The sequence below is a fragment of the Trichosurus vulpecula genome, chromosome 1, assembly GCF_011100635.1.
Source record: "Trichosurus vulpecula isolate mTriVul1 chromosome 1, mTriVul1.pri, whole genome shotgun sequence".
NCBI classification, from domain to species: Eukaryota; Metazoa; Chordata; class Mammalia; order Diprotodontia; family Phalangeridae; genus Trichosurus; species Trichosurus vulpecula.
The window spans coordinates 491,946,696-491,969,291 of NC_050573.1; the positions used below are offsets into that span (position 1 = coordinate 491,946,696).

Consider the following 22,596-nt stretch of genomic DNA (forward strand, 5'->3'; position numbering starts at 1 on the left):
CAATGAGATGAGAGACTAAGGAATATGTTTTTGCCACAGCAACTCATTAAACTATCTCCTACAGGGTAGAAGCCCTGCCCTCTGCATTAGTATAGGAAGAATTCACTCATCAAACCTTTTAAAGTACAGAAGTACTTATAAGTACATATTTTTATACTCTATCCATTATCTCCTGCTCCTCCCATGTGTGCATGCCCCCTTCTGCAAAAGGCACAGAAAAACTGATGTTTGTTTCATTCAATTAATTTCCTTTATGAAACACCTGCTGTGTGCAAAACAAATATATACTACAGGGAGACATAAAGTTTAGAGAAGATAGGTTTCCTCCCTTTACAGAGCTTACAGATTTATCAGGGAATGAGACACAGATACAGATAGCTGTGTAATATAAAACATTATATGACATGTTCATTTGAGTCATAAATCAAATTTTTTTGCAAGGTCCAAATGGGGAGGGTGTAGGGTTCAGGGAAGCTTTCATGGAAGAAAGTCAAAATGGAGTTGGACTTAAAAGGTGTTTAGGAATTCAAGAGGCAAAGGAGAAGAAGAGGAGCAATACAATAGGATAAAAAGAAGGCATCATTGTGGGTTACTCTCACATGCTTTCTATTTTCTACGTATATGTAACAGCTAGAAATTCAAGGGTAAAGGGAAGAAGCTAACAGTTCCTCTGCACACATGTATATTGATTCTTCTCCATCCTTTGCCTTCTCTGGCTATCACTGAGTCAAAAAAGCTACTGAATGGAATACGTGGCTTTATCACAAGTCACCACGTGGCACTTCTGTTGGTGGTTTGTACTATATACTACAATTCTCTTGAAATCACAAATACACATTTAAAGTCTTGAGATGTCCTCTTAGGAAAAATAATTAGTATTTTCTTAGTGTTTTTAAGGTTAGCAAAGGATTTTTACATATTATCTCATATGACCGTTATAACAAGCCTGTGAAGCAGGTGCTATTATTACACCCATCTTACAGACGAGGAACGTGAGGCTAAGGCAGGTTAAGTGACTTATCAAGGAGTACGGTTATTAAATGTCTGAGACAGAAATATGACCTCAGGCCTTCCTGACTCCAAGTCCATCACTCCATCCAATATGTCACCTAGATACCATCACTGGTACGATCACAAGTCTGTAAAGGGGATGAAGTAACCACTGGTGGTGTTGAATGTTAAAAAAAAAAATGAGCTCACCAGAAACCTTCCTCATTCACAAGACTAATTTTCCCTTCAGTGATCTGTTTGAGGACATTTTCCAAGGCATTTCTCCAGCAGCCTATTTTAAAGTATGTATGTATGTATTATATAATTTTACATGGGAATAATACCTACTACCTAAGCACTGATAGGCTCTAAAAGTCATTTTAGGTGTTTACTTGTTGCTTCCCATCTCTGAAAAGCAACGCCTTTAATAATTTGTGAAGGAAAACCCACGGTAGGATGTTTGATAGCCCAGAAATGCAGCTCACCCGAGGTCACATGCTGTACTTATAGCACAGTGAGTACTAGAACAAATGAGCCTCTGATTCCTGGCCTTATGCTCCATATGTCAGACCAAGGCACCCTCTTGGTGCCTGCCATGATGCTGTATTGGAATACTTAAGAAAAAGGAACATTCCAAAATGTAATGTTCTTGTTTCAATTTAGTGTGTCTATTTCAGAACAATCTGGCAATCAAAAAATCCTTCAAAAACAAGCCAATGCATCAGTTCGTCATTACTCAAGCACAACTGTTGTTAGAATTTACATGAATTAAACCACAAGCTCAACTAAGATCATGTTTTTGCAACTGGTTTAATCACCACCTAACATCTGAATGCTGCATACTTTTGAGACAAATTACATTTTGCAGAGAAAAACAAGAGCTAAAGGGCTCTTGTTTAATATGGATTGCAAAAACTCCCTTTGCTTTATTCTGAGATCTAGAAAGAAAAACATTTTTGACTTCCATACCAATGCAGCTAAAAGCATAAGATTTAAGAAAAGGACCCCTCGCCCTATGCAATTAAGTGTCATGTAAAATCTGACAAATATTACACACACACACACACACACACACATTTATATTTCATAATTATTTGTATTTAACATTACCTTGTTAAACGATTTACTAATTTTATGAAGAAAAAGTTGGGGAAAAAACAGGTCTGATTCCAGTTGCTGAAATTTCCCACCATCTGATGAGCATGGAAAGATTATGCAGAACTTTATTTGGTAAAACTGAACTGATGAACCTTTTTTGCGGGGGGAGGGTCCTAGACCTGCAATTTTATTGGTATAGGTAACCTGAAGGGAAGAAAGCCCCTCTAGGGAAGAAAGCTGGGACACCTAGAGCTTAAATGACTTGCTCAGGATCACACAGCCACAATGTGCGTGGGCCAAAATTTGGACCTAATCCTTTCTGACTCTGCCCCACTAGGGGCAGCTAGGTGGCACAGTGAGTAGAGCACTGGCCCAGGAATCAGGAGGACCTGAGTTCAAATGTGACCTCGGACACTTGACACATAATTACTAGCTGTGTCACCTTGGGCAAGTCACTTAACCCCAATTGCCCTGCCTTTCCCCCTCCAAAAAAAAATGTACTTAGATTTTGACAGGTTGTAAAAGAAACAAAAGAATAGTTAAATAAAATTTGAGGCTACAACTCCAATTGCTTCTTTTAAATTAAAATTCTGCCTCAGACACATACTAGATGTATGGCCCTAGGCAAGTCACTTAACTGGTGCATGCCTCAGTTCCATCATCTGTAAAACGGGGATAATAATAGCTTCCAACTCTCACAGGGTTGTTTAGAGGATCAAGTAAGATAATATATGTACAGTGTCTTCTTAACTTTTAAGTGTTACATAAATGTTAGTTATTATTAACCTAGCTATTCAAACATGACACAAAAACATGATGAAGAAAGGTCCCCTCTTGGACTGAACCCTATTGATGAAATGAATAAGAAACATTTGGAATGGTCTAATATGTAATTTCAAGATCAGGATAAGGGAAGGAAAGAAGGTAAGCACTGTTAGTTAGTTCTTACAGTTGTTCGGAAAGAAATGGAAGCAGATCTTTAAGAGAGAATCTCACTATTCAGGGCGCTCAAGTGAGAAACCTTGTTTTCCTATTTCTTTCCCGATGTAAGAAAGAATAGCACAGAATTTATGGAAAAAAGGTCTAACCCACTTCAAACCTTTTAATGAGCTAAAAGTCAACGGCAGTGATAAAACAAAAAAGCTGGTTCTTTGAAAAGATGAATAAAATTAATAAACCTTTAGCCAATCTGATTAAAAAGGACAAAATCAAATCAACAAAACGGCAAGAGTAAGATGAAATTACAACAAAACCAAAAGAAATAAAAAGAATGTTCAGATCTTACTATGCAATTATATGCCAACATAATTGAGAACACAAAAGAACAGAATTATTTTTTTTTAATAATTAAGATTTTTTTATTTTTAGTTTACAACACTCAGTTCCACATAATTTTGAGTTCCAGATTTTCCTTTCCCCCTGCCCCCAAGACGGCATGGAATCTGATATATCTTCTACATATAACTTTGCATGGAACTTATTTACACAATAGTCAAGTTGTAAAGAAGAATTATGACCGATGGAATGAATCATGAGAAAAAAGAAACAAAACCAAAAACAAAAGAGAGAGAGAAAAAAAAGAAAAACCAAGAGAAAAAAATGGAGAGCATACAGTGTGCCTCAATCTGCATTCAGACTCTATAGTTCTTTCTCTGGATATACATAACTCTCTCCATCATGAGTCCCTTGGAGTTGTCTTTGCACCTTGTATTGCTGAGAAGAGCAAAGTCTATCAGGGTTAGACATCACACAATCCATATATCTGTGGTTGTGTATAATGTTCGCCTGGTTCGAACAGAATTATTTCAAAAATAAAAAAAAACCATCAAAACATACAGAAAACCAAATAAAGATTTTAAAAAAAAATCTAGTCTCAAAAAGGAACTAGAGCTATAAAAGAACTACCAAAGGGTGAAAGGTGAATGGTAGGGGAGGGGAGGATGCAACTCCAGGTCCTATGCAGGGGAGAATTCTATCAAGTTTTTAAAGAACGATTAATTAGTACCTATCAAACAAAAATTATTCTGAAAAATCCTCAAAGAAGGCACTCTACCAAACTCCTTTTATGAGACAAATACAGTCCTACTACATCTAATGCAGGGAAAGATAAAGCAAGGTAAAAGAACTATAGACCAGTATCATTAATGCATATCAAATTTAAAAAATTTTAAATGAAATCATCTCAAAAAGACTAGCAATTTATCCAGGAAATCATTTATTTTGACCAAGCTGGATTCATACCAGGCATGTAAGTATGGTTTAATATTAGGAAATCAGGATAATTAATCATCTTAAAAATAAAAACATCCAAAACTTCATGATCATTTCAATAGAAGCAGAAAAGGCCTCTGACAAAGTACAACCCTCATTAATGTCTAAACAAACATTAACAACCCTACAAAGCATAGGTATAAAGAAATCTTTTTTAATATCACAAAAAACCGACCTCTTTAAAACCTAAAGCAAACATTATATGCAATGAGGATATACTACGAGTTTTCCCAATAAACACAGGAGGAAAGCAAGGATGGACTCTGTTCTAGCTTTTATTTTATAAAGTTCTAAAAATCCTAGCAAAGATGAGACAAAGAAATCAAAGGCATAAAAATAAACAAGGAGGAGATTAAACTATCCGTATTTGCTGATAAGATGATGGCTTACTTAGAAAATTCTAAGAAATCAATAGAGGAAACTAAATGAGACCGTTATCAACTTCAGCAAAATTGCAGGCTACAAAATAAATCCTCAAAAATCAACAGTATTTCTACATAATTACAAAATATAGGATGCAATAATGGGATGGGAAATAATTGTAAACTGCATAAAATTTGGGAGACAATTTAACAAAGCAAAATTAATATTTATGAATTTTATAATGATATATATATAAATATACATATGTATATACAGACATATAGTCCTTCATTGAGGTTACTGTCACAGAACAGGATAAATAAAACTAACTATTGGTTGACATGATTAAGAAAAAGAGAAGACAATAAAAGTATCTAAATTTTTTTAATGAACGAAGCTAATTAAGACAGGAGTAGTAGAGAATCAGCCAACCTTGGGGTTTCAGAAGACATGAGTTCAAGACATACCTCTCTCTGACACATACTGACTATGTGTGACTTTGGGCAAGTCATATGTCCTTGTAGTGTACAAAGCAACTCTATAAGGCTATAGTTTGCAGAGCAGATAGAAATAGGTCAATGGTACGGTTAGATGGAATTTCCTCTCTAAGATGTCCATATACAAATAAAATCTCACATATCCATATCCATATGGATACACATACCTGTAACTCAAACAGAAAAGTAAGTCAATGAAACAGAAGAGATAAACAAGAAAGGGAAGCAAGTGAAAACAGTTCAATTTTTGATAAACCTATGAGCGTGAAGCTCATAGGGGAAGGATTTCTTTGATAAAAACCACTAGAAAATAATTTGGCAGAAATTCAGTTTAGTCCAATATCTTGCACCATATACTACGATATGCTCAAAATGAGTTATGTAGCCTGAATCAAAAAGTTCACATTTTTTTTTAAAAAAATGTAAATGAATGAAATCAAATCAAATATAAAAACTATGGCTAAAGGAAGAATTATTGACCGATCAAAGGAAGTCATAAAACATAAAATGGGCAATTTAGACTACATAAAATTTAAAAGCTTCTCACAAATAAAATCAATAGAATACAGCATTAGAAGAGAAACAATGGAATGGAAAAAATGTTTATATCAAATATCACCAATAAAAAGTATGATGTCCAAAATGTACAGGGAATTGATCCAAATAGATTAATGCCAAGTGCTATTCCCTCAATAGTCAAAGGATATGTCTCGTTACCATTAAAGTGTCTTTCTTCCTGGAACTACTTGTATTACTTTGGGGAATGCCAGAGGTTCCACAGAATAATTTCAGAAACACTATTCTAGAAAAAAAAAAGTATTTCACTTCCCTAGAAACCACTAAATGTCCAAGATGTGTTCTCTGCTACAGAAAATATAGAAAAATCTGAACTTTATATTGAAATCTCCATTATCCCTGTATGAAATGGATACATATAACCTAAGACCTGCTTCTATAAATGTTTTTTTTTGTAATTCTTATTTACCTAAAATTCAAAAAATCATGCTTTTTTTCTTAGTCAATCTCCTTTTATGAAATCATTCATTCATTAATACAACTATAATGAATGGATTATTGTTGTTTATCTAGATCTTCTAAGTTGTGCCTTTATGCTAATACCAGTTTTCATGAGGTACGACAGGAGAACAGCTTCAAATCTTGATTTCTGAGTTAATCTCATCTAATTTCAAGTTCCCTGATACCTTAAGGCCTTTATTTTTTTTTTCTTAAGGCATTCAGTTTAACATTAATACTGAGTTTTCCGTTTCCATCCTCAGTTTCCTATTTTTGCCAGACCACACACAATTTGGGTTGATTTTTGTTCACAGATGTCTCTGTCCCATAAGAACAAAGAGCAGCTATGTGTTGGTGAATGAGCATCTTAGAAAGGACAAAATATGGTCAGACAAAGTACAGTAAGTAGACAATAGTGGACCTCATGAATGCTAACTTGAGTGTTCTATAAAAACACTAATTAACAATAACAAGGATCCAGGTTTCAAACTGTACCAGATAATATGCCAGTAACCATTTAAACGGTCAGTTTAGTCAGTTAAAACATCATCTCTACAAAAGAATTCTAAGGGCTGACGATGCTGTGCAATCCTTATATGTATGCACAGTTAATACCACGTTACACAATAAAAAAACTTCCAAAATGACCAAGGGAAGAATGTGAACATCAACCTAACCCTCTGATTCTTGGCAAATAAGCCAACAAATTATCTATGTAAAGGCTCAGTAAGGAATTAATCAAAATGGACTCAATTCAGCAGATAGCACAGAGACAGACCAGAGCATGAGCAAAAGCATCCTTTCTAAATCTGGCAGAGCACATGTGTTAGTTCAGGGCTTGGGTGTTTTGGGGATGACCTAACCCCCAGCTGTTTCCATTTGGCTATGAGTGTGACTCAGAGTTGAGCAAGGCTTGGTACTTGACTAAGCAATCCTCTATTGGCTGCTGAGCTAGAAAAGCAAACTCAATGCACCCTGAAAAAGGAAGTGACCACCACTGGTGCTATTTTTTCCTACTGTTTTTTTCTTTTGACAAGTAACTCGAAAACAGTAAACTGCCAAACACATAACGGCCAAAGCTCATGTCCTGTCTAGGTGAGCCTGCTCCTAGGTTTTGGGTGCCTCTTTTATGTTTGATGTTTCCTGATCTTAAGTGAATAGGTATCAAGGCTGAGACTGACACATTCAGGCTCAGAGACCATTCAGGGAAGTCTGGTGGTCCTGGGTCCTTTTGCAGGAACTGACTTGTGCTAAGTGGAGGAATTCCCAGAAACTACTCCAGAGCAGATAAACATCAAAAAGAGGATAAACCCAACTCTGGCTTGGTTTGCCAGAAGAAACAGGCTTTGAAGGAAACAGTTCAGAACTTAGGCAATATCAAGAGCCCAATTAGCAGTTTTGAAAAATGCTGTATATTCTAAAGAGGTTAAAGTCTTAGTGTCCTAAGAAAGTCAGTCAGTCTATCAGTGGGCATTTGTTAGGCACCTACTATGTGCTAGGCACTGTGTTAAGAGCTGGAGATAAAAAGGAAGAAAAAAATAGTCCCTTCCCACAAGGAGCTCAAAATCTAATGGGGTAGAAAACATGTAACAAAATATAAAATAAGCTATATATGGGTTCAGTCAGTGAATCAATAAACATTTATTAAGCACCTGCTAGGTGGGCAGGCATTGCCCACTGTCAGTATAAAGAGAGGCAACAGACAGCCCCTGCCATCAAGGAGTCCAGTCTAAAGAAGAGAACTGTATGGTAATTATAATAAGCTACAGAAATTTTTAAATCTTTCTGTCAATGGTGCTTATAAGCATTTTATATTTAGCATTTCTCTTCTGTGTAAGGATTAAATACCAGCTCTATACCTGATTCACAACATGTACTAGGTACCTCTCTACTCTCTCACTTTGGGCAGATCCTAGCTATGAACAAACACTAACTTTAACTAAATCGGTCCCAGGGTACAGGTTTAGGGAGCTGAAAAGTATGAGATAAAGAAGGTCAGCTCAGTTCATGAGAAGCCAGAGTTCCTCCAGAACCAAGCCTGGTCCAGAGCAGAGGGTCTCCTTCGTGTAGATGGGGAGAGGGCCCAGTTGTGGTTATTACTGTTAGAGTAGTGTAACTTCAATCGAGGAACACAGTGTGGACCTGGCAGTAAAACTCTTCTTTCCATCTAGAACCAACTGGTATAACGGCTCTAACAGGATTATATTAAGTTTCCAGTAGATGGCAGTAAGCTGCCAGCCATATAACTACAATTGCTAAAAGCCCAGGTGCTCAGTGATGTCAGCAGGAGCACGTCTACTGAAGCAGGCCAAATCTGCGCTGGGTGAATTCTGCAATCACTCTCTTGCTCTCCCTCGGGTCCATTAAACACTTCATAGAAACCTTCCTGCAATCTCACTAAAGAGAAGATCTTCCTGGATTCATACAGTCTCATTCAAATGGGGGTTAATGTGCTTAGTTACCATGAGCTTATCCAGACCTGCTTCCTCTGGAGTTGACTAGAGCTACAATGGCCCAAAGGGGAGGAGGAGGAGGAGGAGGTGTCTTTTGTGGTAGACCATACTCTTTAATGGAAAACAATAAAATATCACAGTATCATTGCTTTTCTTATTTAATCATGTTTTCCCTAAACACACCTCTACACAATATATTATTACACATTAAAATATACATGTATGGGTTTTGTACACATGCATGTGAAAAAGACATACACACACCTTAAAACAATCAAGAGTAACTAAGGGCTAAACTGAATAGTGCTGACTGTGACAGGAATTCAGGAGGGAAAAGATTGGTGTGGCTGGAAATAAGCAGTGAAGGTTTTGTGGAGAGGGTAAGATATTCCCCAGGTCTTTGAGGATGAGTAGGATTTAGATAAATGGACCCACTGGAAGTTTTCTGGCAAACTTCCAAGCACCTCTTCTCTCTCTTCCACATAGTTCTAGAGTAAGACCTACTAATGCAGGCCAAAGATGAGGAGCAATTAAGAAAGCAGTACAAAGCAACAAAGAGAAATATTTAATAACCTTAAGGGTGGCAACCAGATTTTAATCTGAAAAGTGCCAAATAATACAACTGTACTGTTTTTATTTAGTTGGGCAGCTAGGTGGTAGAGTGGATAGAGTGCTGTGCCCAGGAGTCAGGAAGACTCATCTTGGTGAGTCTAAATCTGCTTAAGACACTCACTAGCTGTATGACCCTGGGCAAGTCACATGACCCTGTTTGCCTCAGTTCCTCATCTGTAAAATGTATCTTTGCCAAGAAAATCCCAAAAAGTGGTCGCAAAGAGTTGGATATGACTGAAACAAGTGAAAAACAACACAATCTTTATTATTTGTTCATTTTTGGACAGGATTTCATTGGCTTAGACAAGGCAAAAAAAAAAAGCATTTATTAAGTGCTTACTTTGAGCTAGGCACTGTGCCTGGCATATATATAATAGGTATCTAATGTTTATTGACTATGCCTCAGTTTCCTCATATGTCAAATGGAAATAATAACATTACCTACCCCTTAAGAGTTGCTGTGAGGATAAAATAATATTTGTAAAGCTCTTTTCAGACTTCAAAGCACTACATAAATGCCATTTTTTTTTGTTATTATTACTATGACCTAAGAGATGTAACCACATCCTATATGAATCATTTCACTAAGGTATGGTGTGTGGTAGAAAAAAAACATTCGGTTTCGAGTAAGATGGGTTTACGTCCAGAATGCCAATGACTAACTATGTGATTTTGACCAAGTCGCTGGGCTTTTCTGAGATTGAATTTCCTTATCTGTAAAAAGGGATAATAATATTTTGTACATGCCCGACTAAGAGGTTGTTAATCATGAAGGTCGAGTGAGATAACGAATGTAAAGCATTTCATAACTGTAAAGCATTATGAAGGATGTCCCTAAAAGTCCTCCTTGTGTGGTTTTAAAGCTCTTAAATCTGTACAAAGCTCTTTGGAACACCCTGCGCCATCTATAAACATGAAATTTTAGTTTTCTTTTCCTTCTTTATGGATCTGAAGCTTCTCCTGGCTCTCCCTCACAGACCGTGCAGACTGCTTCAGATGTCTTCATATGGCCACAACCATAGTCTGAGATTGCGAAAATCCTACACACCCACCAGGAAACATTTCTGATGCCACTTTTCTTGCAGGAAGTCTTGCTATTTGGAAATTATCATCTTTCCTCAGAACTTTCACAGTGCTTTCTTTGCGCCTCTGTGATGCACAAATATTCTCTTTTACACTAGAATTATCTGTACACACTTCCCTACCAGGTGGTGAAGTCAAAAATCATATCTTATTTCTCTTTGCCTATCCACTAGCATTCAGTGTGATGCTCTGGACAGCTACTCCCTACTCTTACTCAAACTATCCCTAAAATTCCAGTTCTGCCACTGAATCTATCAAACTGGAAGAGTAATGACAGTTTCCCCAATTTTAACCCCACTTAAGCAACGCCTACAATCACCACCCACCCAATGCACTCAGCCACTTTCCTCCCAACTGAGATACTGAATTGATCTACTTGTCCATGGCTCTTTCTTCTGTCTGATTTTAATGTATCAATCCATGGGATGGTTATCTAGACTGAAAGCCTCTGAAGGGGAAGGAATTACGCTGATTTAACTGCATTTCTGTATCACCTCATCTTGACTAGAATTTAATAAATTTTTGAACGGTGATCTTGGGGGTTTGCTGAAAACCCGTGATCATGTAGGGTTGGCTCCTATTTTGGTCCTTCTGCAATATATGTATTTTTACAAACTGAATGACTCCGTAGAATTCTCATACTCCAAAGCCCAGTCCTTGAAAAGATCAGATCTTGTGTACAAATGCCCCAGGGAACCGTTTTCAAGAAGCCATACTAAAGTATAAAAAGGAAGTAAGTACTTTTGAGTGCAAAGAGTGGAAAGGGATTATATGAATAGAGAAAATTTAGTTAAAACAAACTTCTGTGTCCCTCCCCTACAAAGTACAATTTTTTTTTTTACAGAGGTAGAACCCATATGGTAGCTATTATAGTCTAAAAATTGACAAAAGGAAAATTTTATAATTTCCTAATAATGACAGACCCCTATAAAAGTTTTTACTGTAACATGCAAGACTTGCAGGAGCATGGGAAATCCTTAGCACTGAATTCATGGCGTACAGGTAATAGAAATAACATACTTGTATTCAAGACTGGTATCAAAGCAGCAATTTTCCAGAGCATCCAAAGATGTCATCAGAAGAAGGTTTAACTGTTGGCCAGATACATCACTGAAAAGGGGTAGCAAAAAAGAGAGAGAGAGAATCACTAAAAATCATTCAACAACTCCTTACATATTACAATCCATTGTCAGTGTACTACTAGAAGAGCTAAAATGACTACAGAAACCCAATTTTTCCTATTAAATAAAATCTAGTCCTTTTTGTAAAGAGAAAAGCATATAGGACACCTTAATCCATCCGAACTTTACAGGGTTTATGAGTTATATGATTCTGGGCAAGCCATTCATTTTCTACGTGCCAGAGGCAACTAACCCTCCAGGACTTCTCTCCTAACAAACAGACAGCTGTGTGTTCAGAGAAGGTTACCCCATGCTAACGAAAACATAGATCTTAAAAATTTCAAAATTATTTTATTTTTATAACCATGAAATGAATAATAAGTCATCACCACTTGCTGTTATGATTCCCTCTTTCCTTCCTTTGTCTTTCTCTCTCTTCCTTCTTCTTACTTTCAAACTAGGCCTGTGATTTCTTCAGTTTCTGGGTAGAGTTGGTGAGGGACTTCTCCAAAGTCACACAGCTAGTATGTGTCAGAAGCAGGACTCAAATCTAGGTCTTTCTATGAGATCGGTCCTCTCTCCACTTTGCCATGCTGTATCTTTTTGTTTTACACAGACCAATAAACCCTCAGGCTCTTACTTTTGTTCTACTTCTCCATTTTGAGGGGAGGGTGGCTGTTTATTCAGTTTGAAATCATTGAAATCTGAAGACCAAAGTAGAAGTCAACCTGTAAGCCAACTAATACCCTTTAAGTGAAATGCTATTGGAAATCTACCAACCTCCCTAGGCTGCCATTCCCCAAGCCCACCCCATGCCTTCCCTTCCCTATAAAACCTACTAATGCCAATTTCAACTTTTAATATGGCAGTCAAGCCTTAGAAAAATGGAGAAAAACTGAAAATTGAAATAACGTATCTAACTCTCTGCTTTTCAACTTCTTGCAACTTAAATATGGTTCCAAGAACAGTATTGGTGAGTATTAAGTCATCCCTAGTAACTCAAAACCTAAAATTAATTTTTTATTGCCTTCTTCTAGCCAGGGATTTGGATTTTCATCAACACCTGTATTGTCAAGGGGTCCTTTCAGCTTTACTCTTATGCCTGCCTACAACCCCACTATAATTTACCACTCACAAAGCCAACCAAGATGCATTTTTAATAATTTATTCACAGGCTAAGAAACAGGTGATTTTGCTTGAGGCAAAGTATTTCGTTTTTCAGCAAAAGACCCACACTCTGTTTCTCCTCACTTTCAACACCCTTAATTAAGAATTAAATAAATCTTAAAGTTGTCGGTTGCTTTTTTTTTTTAATAAGACACTGTTGAGCATCTTAAATGAATTCTCAAGGGGCCCAACCAGCAAAGCCTATTTGCAATCAACTGATAGCCTCAGGAGGTTTTGGTGCAACATTTCAGAGTCCAACTTGGATACTTTTCTAAATAAATTCCAGAACAGTACTTAAAATTTTAAGGGGCCTTCTTTCATAGAGACAGCCCTCAGCATTCAGAACAAAAGCCGCTCTGTTGACAAAACTATCTTCATATGAAATTGACTTTTGTCCCTGATAGTTAACATTGTGCTCTAACCCTGTTCCCTGAAGAGGCAACTCTGGCTTTCATGCAACTCATTTGATATTACTCAGTAATTATGGGTAGATGAAGTTTTCTGCCTTTAGAAAAATGGGATCATTTTGTTATATAGCTAACTATGTATTCCAAATTGTTTCATTTGTCTTTTATGAAGCGAGAAGGTAAAAAAGAGATACTAGAACCAAAAGGTAGAAATTAGAAAAGATGAATTAAAAATTACATTCCCAGCTAGAATATTTGTACTAATGCAAAGAAACTCAGAATAAAAAGGAAGAATGGAAGACCAAGGTTCAAATACTGCCTCAGATACTTAGTAACTATGTGACTCTAGGCAAGTCATGTAACCTGTATGCCTCAGTTCTCCCATTTGTAAAATTGGGATAATAATAGCATTTATACCCCTACCCACATCTCCTGAGTTGTGATGAGGATAAAATGAAAAAATATTTATAAAGTGTTTTGCAAACATTAAAGGACTAAATAAATGCTGGCTATTATTACTACATTTTGCCTCTGGAAGACTGCTTCCTGGTAATCTTTCCCAAATATCCTGCAAATACAAATGAAGCAAGCTTATGAAGAAGCAGAAGGTACTATGTGAACCAGGATGTAGTCTGAGGCCATTAGTTATGAGCAGGCTGTATCCATATAACACAACCCTCTTTAGTGATAATTCATCGAGTACATCTCATCTTAAAGTAGAAGCCACCAGAGTAACACTGGCTGTCCACAGATGAGTAATAGTTTTAACCTTAAGATATGTTGTTTTAAAAGACCTGAAAAGAGAGGGGCATCTAGGTGGCACAGTGGATGGAGTGCTGGGCCTGGAGTCAGGAAGACTCATCTTTTTTGAGTTCAAATCTGGCCTCAGACACTTACCAGCTGTGTGACCCCAGGGAAGTCACGTCACACTGTTTGCCTCAGTTTCCTCACCTGTAAAATGAGCAGGAGAAGAAAATGGCAAACCACTGCAGTGTCTTTGCCAAGAAAACCCCAAATGGGGTCACAAAGAGTCAGACATGACTGAAACAAATGAACAACAACAACAAAGGGAGAGAGGCAGCATGGCATAGTGGAGAGGGAGCTGGCATCAAAGGAACCCAGGAAAACCTGAGTTCAAGTTCTGCCTCGAACATGCTAACCAAATGACACCAGAGAAGTCATGTAACTTTTCAGCAGCATGTCAAGGAACGGGGTGTAAAAATTTAATTTGAAGAGAAGGTACGGATCTTCAGAGTACAGGAAATTTCTCACCAAGAGCTCTTTACATCGAAGAAATCACAGGTCCAGTTTGAAAAGAAAAAAAGAAAAATGGAGAGAAAGGAGGGGGGAGGGAGGGAGAAACAGAAGGAAGGAGCCATAAAAACAAATGATGATGACTTTTGCTATTAATTTCATAGTTGTAAAATGAAAACACTTTGAAACTTTTAAAATCTGTACAATCTCAGCAGGAAGTAGGTCCTCCAGCAACACATACCACAATCTGTCTAATACTGAAGATAGGCTCTGGAGAGTTGTCTCTTACACACAGAGGTAAATGACTTACCCAGGATCACACAGTTAGTTAACAAGTGTCAGAGATGGATTTGAAGCTTCTGATTCCATGCACAACACTATTCGCTAATATTACACTGCCTGTAAAACTTTTAAGGCTTAAAAATGTCTTCTCTCAGGGCAGCTAGGTGGTGCAGTAAGTAGAGCTGGCCCTGGAGTTAGGAGGACCTGAGTTCAAATCTGGCCTCAGACACTTGACACACTAACTAGCCATGTGACCATGGGCAAGTCACTTAACCCCAATTGCCCTGCCTTCCCCCCTCCAAAAAAAACAAAAACAAAAAAAAAGTCTTCTCTCATATATAGTGACCATCTAAATCTCCCAATTCACATGAAAAGGCAACTTTATCATTTTTCTATTAGGTGAATATAGACTCTTAAGGAGAATTGAACCATGTTAAAGAAATAACACAACTCACTCCAGCTGGTCTAGCCATACTTCATAGATTCTAAAACTTAACCTGATGTTTATCTGTAATTAAAAAATAACCCTTGGTGAACTAAACTAACCAAGCTTTCTACCTATAGTTCAACCACACTCAGATGAGTGAGTGACCTTAATATTTTTAAAGCAGATTTTCTAAAAGCTCAAATTTATTAAAAATTTATTATTTAAAAACCTGAAATGCTTCCCCAAATTCATTTCTTCCTCAATACTTCTGTTAGCATATATGTAAATTGGGGACAAAAAAGTTAATTATTTATTTCATACAGAAAATTCAAGTTAGATCTTTTATCTAGTTCATCCAGATGTAAAACAAAACTGAGCCTGATGGTTTATACAATGAGTAAATCTTGTGTTCTATTAGGTGCCCTTAATTCTTATCTTGTTCAAGCAAAGTGTCCTTAATTATCTCTCTCAATCATCAAAATTTTCATATATTCAGAGTAATTGGTTCAGAATAGCCTAGATTAGTAGGTCTCAGGGTATAATCTATAGAGCCTGAGAGTCCCTGAAACCCTTTTCATGGGTCCATGAGGTCAAAACTATTTTCATAATAATACAAAGACACTATTTATCCATTAGAAATACTTATCCCTTTCCAACTATATATCCGTGAGGCTGGATTTTCTTCACATACCCTAAAACAAAATATCACTATAGATTCAATGCAGAAGCAAATGAGAATCTAGCTATTTTCTATTAAGGTAGACTTTTTTTTTAAAAAAAAACCATATAAAACAATACCACTCTTATAATTTGTTTTTGTTTTGGAAAATAGGTTTTTTTTATAAAACATTTTTATATTAACATGTAATTGATTTATTACTGTTGTTTTAAAGGAATTAAAACATTTAAAATATTTATCAGTTCTAATTTTTAATACTATAAATACTGATAAGAGATTAACCCACATAAATAAAAAGATATTTGGGGTAAATACTAATTTTTAAGCATATAAAGGAATTTTGAGATCAAAAAGTTTGAGAACAACTGATCTTGATACATGAAGGTATACTACACTAATGTCTGACAAAATTTTCCCACTTGGTGGAATTTTCTACATGAGCCTTAGATCTCTCATGGCCCCCTCTATTTAAGAGCTGAACTGACTATAAAAAAGAGATCAAGCTGAATAAGGCATAAAAACACTTTATCTAAGGATTGTAAAAACGTATGGAATCAATGGTTCAAAAAAAAAAGAAACATCTATCATGTAGTCCTTTTGTGACTCACTGGAACACAAAACATTGTAGCAACTGGAGTACAGTGCTAATACATGCTTTGATAGTACACTATGTAGTTTCAGTCAGTAACTGTGCCCCTAGCTCTGAATTTACAATGACATTCAGGATTAGGCACAGTTGCCATGCAAAGGCTATGAAAACTTTCCTGAGAAGTCTCCTTAAATTAGAGACTGTGATGTGATCATCAAACTGATATACATTGGGCTTATGTCTAAACATGTAAAAGGATTTTAGAATGTTAAATTATTTTGATATCTGCACACTTCAGGATTTCAATTTATGAGATACTAAAATCAAAAAACTGGGAGATGAAGGGTGTTAGCTTTCTTCTTGCTGAAAAGTTAGAGGCTCAGAGGAAAGCGAAATAACAGATGAACATTTAGTTTTATTACATACAACATACATGTGTATATGTGGATGGATGGGTAAGAGGCAGCATGATATAGTGGACAGAAAATTGACCTCAGGGTCTACAAGACAGAGGTTCAAGGCCAGCTTCTGACACATACTAGCTGTGAGACCAAAGGGCAACTCATTACCTCTCAGTGCACGAAGTAACTCTAAGATTTATCAGTTACAGGTAAGCTGCTGATCAACATTAGTGAAGGGAGTCTGTAAACACAGACACTCTCCACCCTGATGAAATCAGAGAGCTAGAACAACCACTGCCTGCCCTCCTCCACCCCAACCAACAAAATGTACACAAACACTAAATCACAGAGGGGGAGACAGCAGCACTTGAATCAACCATACCTGACTTTCTCCTCACACAAACGAGAGATAAACATCCCCAAAGCAAGGCCCATGTGGATTTGAACAGCTTGAGATTCATCTGCACTTGGTTTCCCAGGTAACCTAGCAGTCAGCATACTCAAGACTTCCTCCAGCTTCTCCTTGCAAGACAGAATGAAAACTGGCACGAGGAGGGACAAAGCCATGGCGGCACAGGAACGAGCAATAGCACTTGCTGTGTTTTCACCAGAGTAGGATTTCTAGGGTGAAAAAGAAAGAGGAAAGAAGGAAGGAAGGAAGGAAGGGAAGGAAGGAGGGAAAGAGGGAAGAAGGGAGGAGGGAGAGAGGGAAGAAGAGAGGGAAGGGAGAGAAGAAAGGAAGGAAGAAAGAAAGGAAAAACAAAAAAAAAGAAGTTAGGTTAGTTATCTTTAGGTGGAAGAACAGTTTCCTCATGAAAGGACTACATGTCAGGACAAACCTTTAAGCAACAGGGCTCCTACAAAAGTGCCAAGGTGTTTCTGTGGAATGGTTTATGTTCTCACTCAGAGCTATAGAAAATTAAAACATGTTGCATTAAATATTTATTTGAGAGGAGATTTGGGGTCAGTTTTGTTCCCCAGTAAATAAGCATCCATATTCTTATTTGAAAGGTAAACAAAAAAAAGAAACTTTCCTGTCCTTTAAAGATGTGAATTCACTTGGTATCCAATTTGAGGACAGCTTGCATTATATTTCATAGTTTTAAAAGGGTCTCTGTAGAAAAACTAAAGAGGAAGAGCAGCTGAGCAACCCATGCTTGAAGCAGACTACTAAGCCACATAATAAAAGGGATTCTATCAAGCCAGGCATTTACTGGGAGCAAAACAAAACAAAACAAAACTACAGTAATAGCTGGAAGAGTTCATGTTTAGTGTGGAGAACTACTGGCACGTCTCCCAAAATTTTGGTGGGAACGATTCCCAGTAAGTAGATGGATTATTTCTTATAAAGACTTAATTCCTTTTAATTAAAAAGAAAATAGAAATCCTAAAAGCCTCTAGTTACAAAGGAACAACTAACTATTCCAAATGGAACGTAGTGTTATATACACTACATGTTATATGTAATTATGGGGAAAGAAATTGATAATAATGTAAATAAAATGGTGTAACAGCCACATGAGAACAACTATAAGAAGTCTAAGATAATGGGGTTTATGAAATTACATACATTCATAAATATATTTCAAGTGAGAGGAAAAATAGACTCATTTGTCATTTTCTATGATTTTATACTCTATGTTTTCAGATACAGCTTAAAGTCAATATAGCCACTTGCAGTTATAGAGTACTAAGGAATACTTCCTATTCAATTCTATTCAGCCTGTAAGCTTGCAGTGCTTTACATAAAGGATAAAAATCCATTGATAAGCATTAATTAAGTACCTCCTATGCACCACATCACTGGCCCAGGCCCTAGGAATACAAAGACAAAAAGACAAATGCTCTTTGATCTCAAGCAACTGATGGGGGGGGGGCGGGGGGAGGACAGGGATGGACATACAACATGTACACACAAGTAAATATAAACAGTACTCAAAGTAAATACAACATAATCAATTGGGAGGGTAGAAGGGGTAGTAGGGAGGGCCATGAAGGAAGGCAAAGGCAAACCTCAGGTAGGAGCTGAATTTTGAAAGACAATGAGAATTCTAAATGGCAGAGAGAGGTGAAGAGGGAATGCTATCAGGAACATAGTTCAGATAGTGCAGAAGCAGAAGGATGGTTCATGGAATGCCATGCACGAGGAACAGTAAGAAAGTCAGTGTGGCCAAGGGGAGTGATATTAATAAGTTTAGAAAGGTAGGTAGGCTGGAAATCAGATGGTGAAAGGCTTTAGATGGAAAGCTGAGGAGTTTGTGTTTTATTTCAGAGATGAAAGGGAAACACTGGAGGGTTTCTTTAAACAGGTCAGGCTTGTGCTCTAGGAATATTAATTTGGAAGGTACAGAGAGGAGAGATTGGATTAGGGTACTGTCTCTAGGAGTAGAGAGAAGGAAACAGGTGAGAGATGACGCAAAGGTAAAAGAGACAAGACTTGGCAAGTGATTAGATATGAGGATAGATGAGGGAGGGTGAGGAGTTCACAGTGACTCAAGAGATTGTGAATCTATATGATTGGAAATTAATCGTGTGATTGGTTAATAGAAAATAAGGGAGTTAGGAAGAAGGGTAGGTGTGAGAAGAAAGATAATGAATTCTGTTTTGGACATGATGAGTTTGAGATGAGGAAATGTCAGCATGAAGATGCTGATGTGGGACAGGACCTCAGGAGAGGAACTGGGGCTAAATAAGCAGATCTGGGAGCCACCTGCTTGGAGAGGATAATTAAGCCCGCGGGCAGAGAGGGGGGAAGACGGACAGGGAGGTGTAAGGAGATAGAAGGGGGACCAGGATGGAGCACTACAGAGCACTCCCTGCTAGGGGTTAGGCTATGAAGGACAAGGAGAAGGGGAGGAAAGAGAAAAGAGTTATGGAAAACCAGTCAAGAGAGAGCATCCAGGAGGAAAGGATGGTGAACCATATCTAATACTATACAGGTTAAAAAAAGAAAATAGGGATGAAGCTTGAGAAAAGGCCTTGGGATAGGGCAAAGCTGTTTTAGCTGAGCAATAAGATAATGGAAAAATGTAAAAGAAGTTAGTGTAGACATCTTTTTCCTATTAGAAAATAAAAAGGAATACAGATATAACACAGTACATAACACAGATATTGTGAAAAGGATTACAGATATAAGTCAGAAGCCTGAGGGGATGGCAGGGTCAAGTCAAAATTTTTTAAGAATAGAGAAAACCAAGGCATGTTTGGAAGCAAAAGAAATTAAGTCAGTAGATAGGTGAGAGAATGAAGATTTAGAGAGAGAAGTTAACATGGCTACTGTAGAGAGAACTACTCAAAATGGCCGGCTCCAAGGCAGTGGGAATTAAAAGGGTGACTTTTGAAATAGGGCTTGGGGTAGGAGAATGAGAGAAAAAGCAAAAGCACCAAGTTTTAAATTTGTAAAGCACCCCGGGATTAATGAATAAGAAGAATACATTTCATTTGTTCTCAAAAAGCCTGTGAGTGTCCAGAATTTTGTATGCATTAAAAACTTTGTACAATATTCTGTCCTTGCAAGAATGCAAACCTGATAGCTACATCAAAGAAATCCACATAAGCTTTCTAAACCTTTCTCTCGTCATTAATTAAAGCACTAATGGGAACATTTGTAATAGAAAACAAGCTATTAGGAAGGAATGTCCCTTATGAATAAAACTAGCCTACCAACTTCATCTAGCACTAACAAATGATTCAATTTCCCCTTTAAATTCTAAAGGCCAGCTCCAGATCCAATTCTGAACACAAGTACATACCTAGACCAGCTGAAGGCAGGAAGTGCAGAAATACAAAAAATTATTTTAAAAAACACAGAAGGTAACGGGATTTCAGGTTAAAATCATGATCTTAGCAACAATTCAGAATCTGTTCTTTATTTTTATCCCAACTAGCAGTAATCCTCTCTGCTCAGCTGTCTGTCCCATGACTAAGATAATTCTCTCATAAACGAATGGGGATGAGCTGAGACTAAAATGATGTTACACAGTAAGCAACACACGACCAGCTTGAATAAATGCTTAGGTTTCAACAAAAGAGAAAGCTGAGGAATTGAAAGGTTATGGAGAATGTTTGTGACTCTTGATAAATAATAGGTAACAGTGACAGTAAGTCACAAAGTTTGAATCTCAAGGCCCCCGAGCTTGCTTTAAAGTTTTCTTGCTTTCACACATACATGATAGAACCAGGAGAAGACTTGTCCCTTGGGTTGGTAGTGGCTATCCACAATTACCAGGAGGGTATTGAGCACCATAGAAATCCACTGTTTCATGGGAAGGAAGTCAGGTTCAATCTATAGACAAAGGGAAAAAACAAAGAAAAATCAAAATAAGAATGGGAAAAAAGAAACAGACCCAATTAACTTTTACAAAATTCTAGAAGCAGGTGACAACTCCAGCAGAGCTTTAAGTTTAACAGCTAAAGGCTAAACCATGGTGGAAGTCTAAAATTAAGAAGAAGAAGAAAGTAAAGTGAATCACTGGTTACTAGATACCCTCACCAGTGTCCATCAGGAAGATGATTTGGTTCTCACGCAACAGAATGTCTGTGTTTTGTGGGAGAAAGAAGCTATGAGTCTGCTATATATATGGAGTACCTGAGTCCCAAAACTGTGGTAAAGAGGTGTGTGGATTCAATTCAATACACATTAAAGTTACTAAGAACCTACTAATTAAAAGGCACTGTGGTAGGAGCTGATGACACAAAGACAAAAATGAAATGGCCCCTGACATTCTACTAGGAGAAGCTCATTCACAGAAAAGTAAATGAAAAAACATAGACAAAATATTTTCCAAAGCGAGAGAGCAATAACAACTGGCAGGAGGAGGGGGCATGGAGAGTCAAATTTAGTCTTGACATAAGGGAAAACTATTCAAAAATGGAATTAGGCTACCTCAGCCAATAGTGGGTTGAAGATTCTCCCATCGCATGAGTTCCTCAAGGAACTACACTACACTACATGACATTTTTTTCTAGATTATGTAAAAGGGATTCTCATTTCACTTATATCCTGACTAGATAAAAACAGAGAAGAAGCTTGAAAATGCCAGAGATAGGGCCTGGATGGTGAGGTCCCAGAATTTAATACATGAAACTTCAGGCTTAAGTATTATAGCCAAAGTCAGCCTCACGAAGACATCTCCTCATTTTCCACCTAGCTGCACTCATTCTCAACTTCTCCAACTTGTCCCCCGCTTACAAGTGACAGGTACCTTTCTTTCTCCTCCTACTTTTCAGCTTCTTTTTGTGCATTTTTCTTCCTTCCTTAGATTGTAAGCTTTCTTTTTTCCTATCTTTATCCCTAACCCTTAGTACCACACCTGGAACATAGCAGGCACTTAATAAATGTGTATTGAGTTTTTAACTTTCAAAATGCCATGGTCAGAAAAAAGAAAATATTTTCAGTGTCCCTTAAACTCACCTCTGGTGCCCCATCAGTTTCTGAGGACAGGCTGTTTTCATGTTTAGATACGACAACAGCAAGACTGGTTAATGCCAGGAGTGCATTCCCTTTGACCACTGGGCTTTCCCTGTTGATGACAAGAAGATTCTAAGATATTAAGAATCAGAGAAGGTACTCCTGAAGACCGAAGAATAAGAAGGATAAAGAAATCAAGGCAACCCTTTTATATTCTCTTATATATCCCAATAAATACATATATCTTCTCCCCACTGGCTATTTTTTGCTTTCCTTCTCTTTTCTTCCTTTGTTCTTTCCTCTATCATGTTTAATGATATTTTTCTATGCTTTTCAAAGCAAGCCCATGTTTTTGTGATTTTTCACTGAGAGAAAAATTGAAACAAAAACTTAAAGTGCACATTTTCTAGTAATTCCTTTTGTGTTGTTTTGTTTCTTTTAATTTGACCAACCTAATAATGTTTACCAGCAGAGAGCC

General features: G+C 37.2%; 1 protein-coding gene across 1 annotated transcript in view; it reads right to left on the reverse strand.

Moving 5' to 3' along the window:
• Window positions 1–22,596, reverse strand: part of FOCAD (focadhesin) — a 360,082-nt gene that overhangs the window by 48,141 nt on the left and 289,345 nt on the right. Inside the window, exons 25-28 of the mRNA XM_036738081.1 lie at window positions 22,122–22,230; window positions 20,877–20,993; window positions 17,091–17,329; window positions 11,402–11,491 (exon numbers count right to left, since the gene is read on the reverse strand). Of these exons, the coding sequence (XP_036593976.1) occupies window positions 11,402–11,491; window positions 17,091–17,329; window positions 20,877–20,993; window positions 22,122–22,230 (555 nt within the window). The remainder of the gene's footprint in view (window positions 1–11,401; window positions 11,492–17,090; window positions 17,330–20,876; window positions 20,994–22,121; window positions 22,231–22,596) is intronic.